Source organism: Panthera tigris, chromosome E3, assembly GCF_018350195.1.
Source record: "Panthera tigris isolate Pti1 chromosome E3, P.tigris_Pti1_mat1.1, whole genome shotgun sequence".
NCBI classification, from domain to species: domain Eukaryota; kingdom Metazoa; phylum Chordata; class Mammalia; order Carnivora; family Felidae; genus Panthera; species Panthera tigris.
The window spans coordinates 10,135,311-10,148,330 of NC_056675.1; the positions used below are offsets into that span (position 1 = coordinate 10,135,311).

Sequence of the window (13,020 nt, forward strand, 5' to 3'; positions counted from 1 at the left end):
TTTCATTATTTTCCCTATGAAAATAGGGAGCTTCAGAACTCCTATGCATCCCTCAAAACCCTGCTCAAACATCACCTCTTCTGGTGTCCTCTCCTTCCTCCCCGCCCCCCACCACTGTGAGGTTTTCTGATTGTCCTGGTCCCACCTCTGTGCTTTCTTAGTGTGATGAGGTGGAATAAGCTTGTTCATTGCTGTTTTATTTTTTTTTAATGTTCATTTATTTATTTAGAGAGAGGGAGGGAGAGAGAGAGAGAGAGAGGGAGAGAGGAAGAATCCCAAGCAGGCTCTGTGCCATCAGCATAGAGCTCTAAGCGGGGCTCAAACCCATGAACCGTGAGATCATGACCTGAGTCAAAATCAAGAGGACGCTTAACCAACTGAGCCACCCAGGCGCCCCTGCGGTTTGGTTTTAGACAAGTGACTTACTCTCTGTTTTCTGACAATGGCACTGGCCAAACCTATTCCTGAAGATAAGGTCCATGACATCCTCTGGCATCACATGGGAATCACAAAGGAAGACATCGTGTGGTTGACACCTGCCGTTAAAGGAAGCTGAGAATGTGACTCTGCCTTAATCCGTGAGCTCTCTGAGGGCAGAGACCAGGCCCTCACAGAGCTTAGCCCAGTGCCCAGCACAGAGAGGCACCATGTGCTCTGTGCATACTATACTGCACAGACAGGAAGAGAGGAGAATGTCTATCATTTACCTGTAATGTGACTTTGGGGAGATTACATCATCTGTGTGCATCTGTTTCCTCATCTCTAATATAACCATCACTCACATTAGGTATTCACTTCCTACAGATAAGACACTCAGCATTCACTAGCTCTAATCTTCACGTGGTGTATCGTCACCCCATTTTACAGAAGAGAAAACTGAGTCTTGGGGAGGTAAAGGACTTGCCCAAGTTAGCAACAGGGCAGAAGCTCCTGGCGCCCAGCCAAACTCAGCAAATTGTTGTGAGGATCCAAGGGAGAGATGTGAAATAGCCCTGCAAACTGTAAACGTCTGGGGTGGGAGAGTCCGCGCCAGGGGGAGGGGTGGATTGGGGGGGCGTGGTGAATGCCGGCCGGAGCAGGGGTGCGGGGAGAGAAAAGCCTCGGGTACCCGCCTGGCGGCAGGAGGATGGGTTTGCCGGGAGATCGCGGGTGCGGGAGGCGAGGCTCTGCCCCGGCAGCCAGGGGTGCGGCCCGCCCCCTCCCGCCCCACCCCCCAGCCCCAGCGCCGCGGCCCCTTTAAGAGCGGGCGGGGCGCCCTCTGGCGGCTGAGCGGCGCGCCCGGCCGGAGCCAGAGCCGGATCCCGGAGCCGGAGCGGAGCGGAGCGGAGCCGGGGCGGAGCGGGCCGAGCGGGCCGAGCCAGCAGCCGAGCTGGGGGCGCGGGCGGGCGGCATGTACCGGGCCCGGGCGGCGCGGGCGGGGCCGGAGCCCGGCAGCCCGGGGCGCTTTGGGATCCTCAGCACCGGGCAGCTCCGGGACCTGCTTCAGGATGAGCCCAAGCTGGACCGGATCGTGCGGCTCAGCAGGAAGGTAGCGCGGGGGGCGCGGGCGGGGGGCGCGGGGGACGGGCCGCGGCCTGCCGGACCTACCGACCGACCAAAGGGCCGCGCGGGCCGGGCCGCGGGGCCGCGGGAACCTGGCACGTCCGAGTGGGCCCCGCGGAGTCGCCCCCGGGGGAGGGGGCGCCCGGAGCCGGCCTGGGGCGGGTGGGGCGCCGGAGACCCAGGGAGGCGCCCGTGCACCCCCGGGATGGCCGCGAGGCGTGTCCTCCAGCGGATGCTCCGGGGAGGTGTGTTCCGGGGACAGGGGGCGGCTGTGTTGTGGGGGGCCCTGTCTCGCACACCCACGTTCAGTAGGGCCAAAAAGGGGAGGCGCCTTCTAGAGGGAGAACTAGGGGCCTGTTTGACACCTGGGGGGACCTCTGGGAGGGCGTCCGCATTCTAGGGGTGCAAGAGGGGGCTTTGTGTCTTCCGCTGGGGAGGGGTACTGGAAGCTGAGGCGTGTATTCCATAGGCCACCATAAGAGAAAGTTGTATATTTCACAGGAGATAGGCCCGGGCTGCTTGTCTGTGGGGGGCAGAAAGGGAAAGTGTATGTTGGAGGGAGGCAGACAGGAGGGGCATGTGCATCCTACAGGGGACAGATGGAGGGTAGTGCGTTCTCCAGGGGCAGGGAGGGGGGCTTGGCCCTCCGAGAAACAGAAGGAAAAAGCATCCTCCAGAGCCAGGAGAGAAAGGGGGTCTGCTTTCTGCAAGAGAAGGAAAGCTGGGAGCAGGTGCTGGGGATCAGGGAGGAAAAGGGGGTGTGTATTCCTTGGGGTGTGGGGATTCCACTGGAGGGCAGAAGGAGGGGTGCGAAGGAAAGAGAGGGTGGCTTGAGGGGGGAATCATGCAGGGACAGGGCCAAGACATCCCTCTGGAGAGTAAGAGCAGGGGGGAGTGTTTTCGGCACAAACACCTGAGGAGGAAGCAGACAAAGGCCTGGAATAAGAGGAAAGCTGCCCATGCATGGAAAATGGGACAGAGGAGGGCGGGGGACTCCTTAGGGACCTGAGCAGACATATTAATTGAAAAATTAAAAATTAACTAACATTTGTGGAGGCGGTCATCGTTTTCCTCACTTGGTCTCACAACAACCCCACAAGGTAGATGTTTTTAGCTTACTTTGTGTGAGAGGAAACTGAGGCCCAGAGAGGGACCTCAAGGCAAAGCTCCGTCCAGGCCTCTCCCAGTCCCTCCACCTGTTAGTCCGCCATCCTGAAGGCTGAGGCGCCTCCGGCTTGGCCCTTGGGCCCTGTTCCCCCCGGGGGTGGCAGGAGGTGGACGTGGGCAGATTCCCTGAGCGGGCCTCTTGGTTCTTCTGTGCCGGCAGTTCCAGGGCCTGCAGCTGGAGCGCGAGGCATGCCTGGCCTCCAACCACGCGCTAGCCAAGGAGAACCTGGCATTGCGGCCCCGCCTGGAGATGGGCCGGGCTGCCCTCGCCATCAAGTACCAGGAGCTTCGAGAGGTGGCCGAGAGCTGTGCGGACAAGCTGCAGCGACTGGGTGAGGGACATCTGGGAGAACTGGCTGTGGCGGGGGGGGGGGGGGGCAGCTGGCCATCCCCAAGGCTGGTTGGCCTTGGGGAGGTGCTAGGCTCTGAAGGGCAGGACGTGGGCAGACCTCTTCCCTGGGCGAGGCTTAGGGGTCCTCCTCCTGGAAGACTGAGTTGGGGAAGTGAGCAGTAAATGAGTAGAACTGGGGGCCCTGAGTAGGGGAAGGAAAGTGGCCTGGGGTGCTCCAGGGAACACAGCCCCTGCTTCCTCTTTTGCACTAGGACGGGGACAGAACCCTGGGAGGGGGGGAGGTTCACAGACTGATCCCATGGGCAGTGCACAGATAAGGACACTGAGGCTCCAGCGAGAGGCATAGAGTCACACACAGGGTCAGTGAGTGTCAGGATCGGGCCCTGGGGCTCTGGCCTGTCTGTCCTAGGCCATGGGTCCCGAAGGCAGGAGCTATTTACTGTGGTCCCTCTGTGGCCTTCAGAGGAGAGCATGCATCGCTGGAGCCCCCACTGCGCATTGGGCTGGCTGCAGGCAGAGCTGGAAGAAGCTGAGCAGGAAGCTGAGGTGAGGGGAGGGGCCGCTGCGCCTGGGGACAGGGCGGGAGACCCAAACTATCATCACCCCCCCCCCCTTCATTCTTACATGGTAGGGTTGAGAGCCCCTCCTCCAGGAAGCCCACCTGGAGTGCCTGGCCCCGAGGAGAGCCCCGCTACACTGCTGTCCGCATTGGACGGCAAGGCTCATTCTCCCCACCTGTGACTGTCTCAGCGTAGGACAGTGTAGACTGGGTCCCCCCGAGTCGCTGGGACAGACTTCTCCAAGCTTGCCGGGTTGGGAGCGCAGGGCCGAGTTGAAGGAGGTAGGGGAGGAGGGGCCTTGGCCCTGGACTTGAGATGAGAGACACCTAAGTTTAAGTGTGTCCCCATCTCTGATTCTGCCTCCTCTTCCGCCCAGTGGGTCTGGTGACAGTGAGGAAACCAAGGCTTGAGAGTAGAGGACATGTGTCCGCTGTCCGTCAGCTAGCCCCAGGCAGGCCCAGGCCACAACTCGGGCGCCTCATCTCCCAGCTGCGGGGTGGTGGCCCCCGGGAGAGACTCGGGGAGGGAGGGAGGGAGGGCGGTCTCGGGGCGGGGGGGGGGGGGTGCGCTTCTCACACGGGCCCGGCCCTCCCACCCCAGGAGCAGATGGAGCAGCTGCTGCTGGGGGAGCAGAGCCTGGAGGCCTTCCTGCCCGCCTTCCAGCGCGGCCGCGCCCTGGCCCACCTGCGGCGGACCCAGGCGGAGAAGCTGCGGGAGCTGCTGCGGCGCCGGGAGCGGTCTGCCCAGCCAGCCCCCACCGCTGCCGCGGACCCCCCCAGACCCTTCCCCGCCGCGGCCGTCCCGCCCACCGGGGCCGCCCGGGGGCCGCCGGCAGTGCCCCGGAGCCTGCCCCCCTTGGACTCCCGCCCCGTGCCCCCCCTGAAGGGCTCCCCCGGGTGCCCCCTGGGCCCGGCCCCTCTGCTGAGCCCTCGGCCCTCGCAGCCGGAGCCCCCCCACCGGTAGGATCCGGCGTACGGCCCCCCGGTGGGGGGCCCAGAGAAACTTGATCCGTGGCTCCTCCTCCTCCCCCACTGCCTGGGTGGGGGGAGGGGCAGGCCCCTCCCCCTGGCCTCAGGCCGTCCCCGGCCCTGGAGGCTGAGCTGGGGAGGAGGGTCACCTGGAAGTTGCCCAGAGAGCGGGCCGGGCCGGAGGTGGGGTGGGCAGGGTGTCTCTGGCGCTGAGGAAACTCTGCCTTTTTTCCTTCCCCGGCTGGGGCCTCCCGGGTAACGGGCCAGCCCCAGTGAAAGGACTTTCTGCCTGGGCGCCTGGAAAGGTGCCTGCTTCCCCCCCCCCCCCCCCCCCCCGGGGACCCTGCCCAGGGGGGCCGAAGCACCCTACCACTCCACTGGGCTGGCACAACGGGCGCGGGAGCGCCTTCCACCGCGTCCTGCTCCTACCTTTCCCCAGTTCTGGGGCCCACAGCCCAGGAGCCAGGTGGTCAGACCCCAGCTGCGGGGCCGGGGACACCATGGCCCTGGGGCTACTCTGTGCCCCACTCATGCTCCGGTCGCTGGGGCAAGGTAGGCCAGGGGCTCCTGACCTGCACAGATGAGAGTGGGCCATCCCCAGGAAAGACCATTCTGTATTTTTCTGTCCCCGTCTCCTTAGAATGGAACCTTTTTGAGGGCAGGTCCTTGTCTTTGTATGTTCTGTCCCCAGCCCCACCTCCCAGGGGCCGTCAATAAATGTGATGATGAGGATGACGATGCTGCCCGACTCGTCTCTGCTCCCTCAACCAGCCACTCTGCCTCTGCCGTTGCAGCCTCCGCACCGGAGTTCCTGTGCTTCCTCCTCTTGAGATGCCCTCCCTTCCTTTCTGCCTGTCCAAAAAGCCTAGCTCCTTCAGGTCCAGCACTGCTGCTGCCTCTTCCGTGAAGCCTTCTCTGATTACTGACTGGGAGTCTTTCCTAACTCTTAACTTCCCAGCACTTCTGGCCAGAAGCACACTCTGCTCCACCTCTGTTCTCCCAACCGCCTCACCTGTATGCACCTTCTTCTCCTGGGCTGCCTGTAAGCCCAGTCAGGATGGTGCCTGCTCCTGCTCTGGCCTGCCAGATGACCACCTCCGCTGAGGAATGGAGGGCTTCTCTAAGGCTGAAGGTATTGGTCTTCAGCCAGGGTGAATACTAGGTGACCAGCTTGGCTGGTGAGTGTGGGACAAGAAGTTAGGAGAGCGGAAACAGGCTGTGGATCAGCTTAGGTCAAGTCTAATGAGATGAAGTTTGGCAGGGAGGCATGGAAGGTCCTGCAAACAAGAGGGGGCAGAGTGCTGTAGAAGCGAGTGTGATCTTGGTCCATGTTAATAGGGATAGAACCATCTAGAAAGAGTAAAGTATTGGGTTGGCTCTGCTCTTCACCGAAGTTTTACACTGTAAGAGGGACCGACCCACCAAACTACTGCCTTTGGTCTCCTTAGAATGCCCCTAGTGTGTATGATGAGAAAGAGGATTGGGACTAAATCCCATGATGAGTAGTTGAGGGGTCTGGCTACAAGTGAGACAGTTAGCCTCTGAATCTCCAAGGGCTAGAGATGTAGAGCTGGAGGTCAGAGTCAAGACCAATGGTGGAAACCACAGGAAGAATGAGGACCAACCACAAAGATGTGTGAGCAGTACCCCAGTGACTGCTTGATGGGAGTTTTAGAGATGTAAGCAATGGCTGGAGGGACTGGCTCATTTGAGCCTTCCAGAGCCCTTCAAGTGCAGGCAGGCAGAGGTATCCCTGCCAGGGGCCCAGCCAAAGCACACACAGATAGTGCCCACTTGAGAAGCTCTACCCCACACTGGCCTTGGTTCCCCTACTGTCCTTGCTGCCAGCACTTGAACTGCTGGGGGCTGAGGGACACTGGAACCACCAGGTACCTGCCTGAGATGACAGAAGACTGAACAACTTTGGAAGACCTCCCACATTCTCAGCACAGCCTAGGGCAAGGTGGGCCCCCCTTGTCTTGGCTTTCCATTCCTGGTCCATCTTCCAGGGTTGTTCATTTGCAACCAAAAGGAGAAAAGGAGCTAAGATTGGGCATGCCTGAATCCTCCTCCACTATTGTGAGTTGGGGAGAAGCTTCTAGAAGGCACGGGCTAATGTCCGCAGCCTAGTAGCTCAGCCTCCCCTCCCCAGGGCTGGTAAGTAGAAACAGGAATGACCCAAGGGAGGATCTGAGAGGGGAAGAGTGTTAACAAGGGAACTAGATGATGTCTTTCAAAAGTCTTACACACCCTTGCCTCCCTCAAAGGGTTCAAACTCAGTTTTAGAAGGGGTACGGTACGAGGTTCTTTGGTGTTCAGCTTCAGCACAAAAGACTTGAGGCAGGCGGGTACAGATACTGACAGAGTAGAGTGGGCTCAGTTCTGGGCCATGGTAAAGTCTTAGAGTTGGATGGTTAATAAACTTCATTAAGCCCCCTGGTTGAAAGTACATGGAATGTTCTGGAAGGCTCTGGAAGGTTCCAGGTGGTCTGGGCACTCTCTGCTGCCAGACAACTTTTGGAACTTTCTGTTGTGGGGTTCCAGGCACCCAGGGAATGTTCCTGGCTGCTGCACTCCTCCTTGAGAGAGTACGAACTTGAGAATCTAAATCAAGGGGCCCATGAGAAAGGTCTCACCTATTACAGACCACCAGTGCTTTCACAAACCAAAAAGAAAAAATTGTCCAAAGAACAAAACTTTTATCTCTTTTTGATAAAAACAGTTTCCAGGGGTACCTGGGCGGCTCAGTCGGTTAAGTGTCTGATACTTGACTTTGGCTCAGGTCACGATCTGATGGTTCATGAATTCGAGCCCTGTGCGGAACCCGCCTGAAGTTTTCTCTCTCTTCTCTCAAAATAAACTTAAACACACACACACACACACACACAACACAAGAGTTCCCACCATTTAAGAAAGCCTGTTATGTGCATATCCTTGTTTGGGAATCACTAGCTTTTGAGTATTTTCCTAAGCTTCCCTCCTTCTCAAATATAAAACATAATACCATTTTTTGAGCCAATCAAGGCTTACTGAACTGAGCAGGCCTGAACCAGAGTGGGCTCAAATCTTTACCACTGAATTGTGGTGTGGTCACTGCAAAGCCACGGCTAAGAACTTGCCCCTGACCTCTAAGTCTAGAGAGAATCAAATGGTTTTTAAGAGACCAAGTTGGGCTCGCTGCTGGTTTATCCCAACTTATATACAAGGATTTTATACAAAAGATTGAATGCGAGTGCAGGAATTGATGTTACTGTACCAAAGGACCTCTGGCTTTGTCTAGGACCTTGGCCATTGCTGTGGACTTCTCAAAAGATCCTTCTTGTCCCACAATGAAAATAAGGTTTACACTCTGCCTCCCCGCTTAAGTGTGAGCTCTCAAAACAACATATGATGTAGCTCAGGGATCTGCAAACTCAAATGTCTGCCAGGGCTAGGAAGGTCACAGAGGTGCAAAGCAGTCCATTTCCACAAAGAAATACAGCCTCCCTCATTTTTTTTTTTTTTGGAAATGCATGGTTCTTTTTTTTTTTTCTCCATCTCGGCAGACATGGAATATAGACACTTCTCTATTATGAGCAAAATGTCCAAGTGTGTGGATCAAGGCCTTTTACATTTCCTGTCTGCTGGTGGGAACACAGTGAAATGGGGGGCTATGTCCTGTCTCAAAGGCAAATGTTACAGTTTCTCCCACGTGGTAGTACACTCGAGTATGTGTGTGAGGGCAATGGCAGCACGTTTTCTCATTTTTTTGAGACAAGTCAGAATTCTAGATTTGTATACAGTCTCCCAAGATTTGAAAGTTGGCTAAAGTTTTCTTAAGACACTGTGCCAACCACAGCCAAACACTGTGTGCAGGTTGACTATGTGGCCTGTGACCCACAAATCTCAGCCTCTCCTTGGTCCTCCTGAAACAGGCTTTCTTTTGTTTAGTAGCAGCCCCCTCCCAGGACTGAGGGTGTGAACACTGAAGGGGCCAAAGCAGGATGGAAAGGCAAACACACCTCAAGTCTGGTCAGAGGACTCCAGGTTTGGACAGGCTTAAGAGATGGTGGTGAGATGGCTAGATCGTGAGTGACGCTATGACCTCACAGCAAATGGTGAAGATGAGTTCTCTGCACCTGCTTCTTGGGCACAACAGCACCGAGTATTCTCGGTATTTTCAAGTTCAGAGGACCAGACTCAGGTCACTCTCATCCTCAGAGGGACCCTCAACTGCTTTGCACAAACCCTATGGCCACCGAGGCCACAAGCTGGGCCTGAGAACCAAGGCACTGAGCACAGGTAAGGCGGGCCTTCTCCTATGATCTTGATCATAGGCAGGTGACAGTGTGTGACCTTGTCACCAGCTGAGGAACTGAGAGGAGGGAAAGACCAGGATGGAGCGCACTTATCTAGTGCACTGAATTCGAGACAGTGGACTGAAGTAACACCACCACTTACCAGCTGTCCTGTTTCAGCCTTTCTTCCTGGGATCTGGTGACCTTCCAGGAAGGTCTGAGATACACACCCCTTCCCCATCCCCACTGTCATTTCCCCAAAAGGGAGTATGATGCCCGCCCACTTGGGTTCCATCCTTGGCACCTCAGCTTTTGGCTATAAGGACTATATATACGTGTATAAAAGTGACCAGAGAGGCCACACACCGGCCTAAGGTAGGCTCTTCTTCCTCATCTTGGCTCATGCTGGGATCACTATAGAAGGCAAGGTGTGCCGAGTGAACGAAATGCCAGAACTTCAGAGGGGAAGCAAGGAATCCTGCTCCCTCAGCACTGGGGTCTCAGATCATTTCACCCGGCAATAAACAAAATGCGACAAAGGGAAAAGTTTGGCTCAGGAGAAACGAAGTCCTGATCTAGTCCAAAGACGGTATACAACATACAGTTGCCTCCACAACCTCTGACTCCTGGCTTGTCGGCCGGGTCTCCCCATTTAGGCCTTGTGTGTGCTGCTCACTCAGCTTGATACTGTACTCGCAACCCCATCCCCACCCCAGGGAACATAGCCCAAGGCAGGCTGGGCTGTTCTGGTCCACCTCCCGTCCTAGGTCCAAACCTTCAAGGGAGTTTTGTTTCAGTTTGTGATCAAAAGGAGAAAAGGAGAAAAGTTGAGCATGTCTGAGCCTTCTTATTATTATCTGAGCCTTCTTCCATTATTAGGAATTGGGGAGCAGCCCCTAGAAGGCAGGGGATAATGTCCACGGCCTGGTTCAGTCTCTCCTCTCCAGAGCAGGTAAGAAACTGAGAAAAGAACGACCTATGACGATCCTCAGGCATGGGGGATAGGTGGGAAGGGGTCTGAGGGTCCTTCAAAAATCCTCCTACACATCTCCCCTTCCACAAAGAGCCCAAACTCCATTTTAGGGAGAGTACAGAGTAGGAACTTAAGAGTTCAGCTTGGGGCTAAGAAAAACCTGAGGTAGGCAAGAAGGCACTGTTTAGTGTGAGTCTGGTCCTACGCCTAAGGAGAGGCTTACAGTTGGATGATTAACAAACTTTATTGACTACCCTGCTCAGAGTTGCATGGAATGTTCCAGAAGTTTCACAGGGTCTGCCCCTTCCTCCAGTCTTCTGGAACTTTCTATCCTTCTCCATGTTCTGGAGCCCCAGGGAATGTTCACCGAGAGAAAACAAACTTGAGGTCTACGTTAAGGAGCCCATGAGAAAGGGCCCAGCAGTTTACAGACCACGAGTGCTTTTATAAACCAACCCAAAAGAACCCCAATTCTTTTTGATAGAAACTTTGATAGAACCTTGCCCCACATAATGCCAACAGCTTGGCTGAGAATCACTAGTTTCTGTGCATTTTACTAAGCTTAACACTACTTGTTGTTTGGATTTCAAAAAGAACTTGTTTTCCAAATATGAAACATAATAACATTAAATGTTCTTTTCAAAAGTACATACACCCCTCCCCCCAAACCAAGGCTAGCTGAGCTCACCAAGCCTGAATCCAAGCAGGCTCAAATCCTTACCACTGAATTGTACAGTCACTGCAGCCCCTGACCTCCAAGGCTGGAGGGAATCAAATGGTCTCCAAGACACCAGTTTGAACTAGCTGTGGGCTTATCCTAATTACAAGGATTTCACATGAAAGACTGAATGCAGGATTTCTTCCTCATATACCCAAGCACCTCTGGCTTTGTTTAGAACTCACGCTCACTTCTGTCCTCACCCTTGTGGTAGATCTCTCTTGTAAAGGCTTCCCTAGCTCACAGCTTTACACTTAGGCCCCATGCATTAATGCTTAAGCACCTAAAATCTTACAGCCAATACATGTACCGCGCGCAGGGACTCAGAGTTGACAGCCTGACTTCTACAGCTCTTGCCAAGTGATGACCAACTGCTTAGAAAGAGAGAGAGGAGCGCCTGGGTGGCTCAGTGGGTTAACTGTCCGACTCCTGACTTTGGCTAAGATCATGATTTCGCAGTCCTGGGATGGAGCCCCACATCGGGCTCCGGGCTGAACATGGACCCTGCTTAAGATTTTCTCTCCCTCTCTCTCTGCCCCTCTCCCGGGCTCACACATGTGCTCTTAAAATAAATATTAAAAAACAAAACAAAACAAAGAGAGAGAGAGAGAGAGAAAGTCTCAGCCAGCTCTGAATAAAGAAATTTGTTTCCACCACAAGCCTCTTGTCCCTTGTACTACCGTATACCCTAAACTCAAGCAGCCAGGTTTCAAGGACTTGGCTTGTGGGGCTAAACAAGAGGACAGGCCACATTCAAGCGACTCAGCGTCCCAGCTGGCCGCTCTATCTCTGGGAGGGGATGGGCTGCACAGTTAGCAATGGGGCTGGCTGGCAAAGGAATGACCAAGAGACAGGCATACTGACTGTCCCAAGGATAAACCTAACTCTATCACATCATGTTTTAATCAATGAGCCCATTAGAACTGTAGATAATAAAGTGTGACAGGCCTCAAGAGAGCAAATGATTTGTTCCTCTGCTGTCATGCCCACAGAGTAATTTCTCCAAGGTCATACACATTAGATAAGTGTGGGCACAGGAACACTCAATTCCTTATGCTCCATGACCTTGCTCTCCCACTCCCACATGCCATCCACAGAAAAGGGAGTGGGGTCTGGGGCTGATCATACAAGAATGGCAAGGTTTCCAAAGATCACAGTCTTACGTCAGGTCTCACCTGTGGCTGGGGAACTCACAGAAAGACAAGGTTCGTACAACCCCACAATTTTTCTTTTGGCAGCCAACAATTGGTCACATTGCACGGTTCAAGGTTACACAGGAGCCCCACGGTACAAGCGCGGGGCAGGAGCAGACAATTCTTGCTCAGAGCTTTACAATAAAGCCCGAGCAAGTGTTCCAGAAGCTGACATCAGGAAGGCAACCTCTGGAAGCAGGCACCCAAGGGACTCCAGAAAACCCTTCACTCTCGGGCTTTTGGGACTCTTCTTCTTGGGGCCTCTTTCTTGGGCATCGAGAAGCCTTCTTTTCTGGACCGTAGGGGAGGGAAGCGTACGTGGACGGCTAAGCTGGGCGGGCGGGGAACAGGAGGGGGAGAGCAGTTTCTCCGGACCCCCGCAGAGGTAGACTATGGAAGGCAAAGGGTTCAAGAACACCGGAAAGGCCATTTTCTCGGGGCTGGCGGGGGGCTGCTCCCTTTCTTCCTCTCTCCTTTTAAAAACGAAAGCCCATGATGATGAAGACCGTGAGGAGAAGGAAGACAAAGGTCGCGTCTCGGGTGTCGTCCCAATGGAAGCCCTTCTTGGCCCGGTCCTCCTGCTGTTTGCGTAGGGCCTCTCGCCGGGCCCTGAGGCGCCGTTCACGCTCCAGCTGTTCTCCGTAGTGAGCTTGGTAGAAGGCGTCAAAGTCGAACATGGTGCGGTTGGCGCCCGCGGTGGCCCGACCGCGGCCGTGGGCCTGAGACGCAGGGGGCGGGGGGCGGGGCGAGCCGGTGTCGCGGACCGGCGCCTTGGGGGGCCGCACGCCAGGTCCGCGCAGGTCCTCGTCGCTGAGCAGGCCGCGGTCATACTTGCGACGCAGGGTGGCACTGCCCAGCACCACGTAGGCCTGGGAGATGCGCGTGAAACGCTCGGCAGCCTCGGCGCTCCCCGAGTTGCGGTCCGGGTGGTAGAGGAAGCTCTGCCGGTAGTAGGCCGCCTTGATTTGCGCCTGCGTGGCTGTGGTGGGCACGCCGAGCAGTTCATAGAGCGCCGTGCGCGAGTACGGGCCGTCGCCCTGGGAATAAGTCCTCCCTTCTAGGCCCAGGCCGGAACCCGGGCTCTGTGGAGCGCCCCGGGCCAGCCACAACCCCCACAGCAACCGCCGTGGCCACCCCAGATCGCGCTTGGTTGCCATCTTGAACGGGCCATGCGGGCGGTGCGAGACTAACTGGCCAATGGGAAGCGCGCGTTGTTCGCAGCGCGTCGGCCCTCTAGCCAATCGGGTAAAAAGGGAGGCGGGGAGAAAGG

General features: G+C 56.1%; 2 protein-coding genes across 2 annotated transcripts; one reads left to right on the forward strand and one right to left on the reverse strand.

Moving 5' to 3' along the window:
* Positions 1 to 1,368: 1,368 nt before the first annotated feature.
* On the forward strand, positions 1,369 to 5,484 carry VPS37D (VPS37D subunit of ESCRT-I). The gene is made up of 4 exons (XM_042971655.1): positions 1,369 to 1,528; positions 2,870 to 3,041; positions 3,525 to 3,607; positions 4,222 to 5,484. The coding sequence occupies exons 1-4, from the start codon at positions 1,391 to 1,393 to the stop codon at positions 4,582 to 4,584; spliced, it is 756 nt and encodes a 251-aa protein (XP_042827589.1). The 5' UTR covers positions 1,369 to 1,390; the 3' UTR covers positions 4,585 to 5,484.
* A 6,283-nt stretch (positions 5,485 to 11,767) lies between these two features.
* Positions 11,768 to 12,991, reverse strand: DNAJC30 (DnaJ heat shock protein family (Hsp40) member C30). The gene has a single exon (XM_042971623.1). It carries the CDS (start codon positions 12,905 to 12,907, stop codon positions 12,227 to 12,229), a length of 681 nt encoding a protein of 226 aa, XP_042827557.1. The 5' UTR covers positions 12,908 to 12,991; the 3' UTR covers positions 11,768 to 12,226.
* Positions 12,992 to 13,020: the final 29 nt, after the last annotated feature.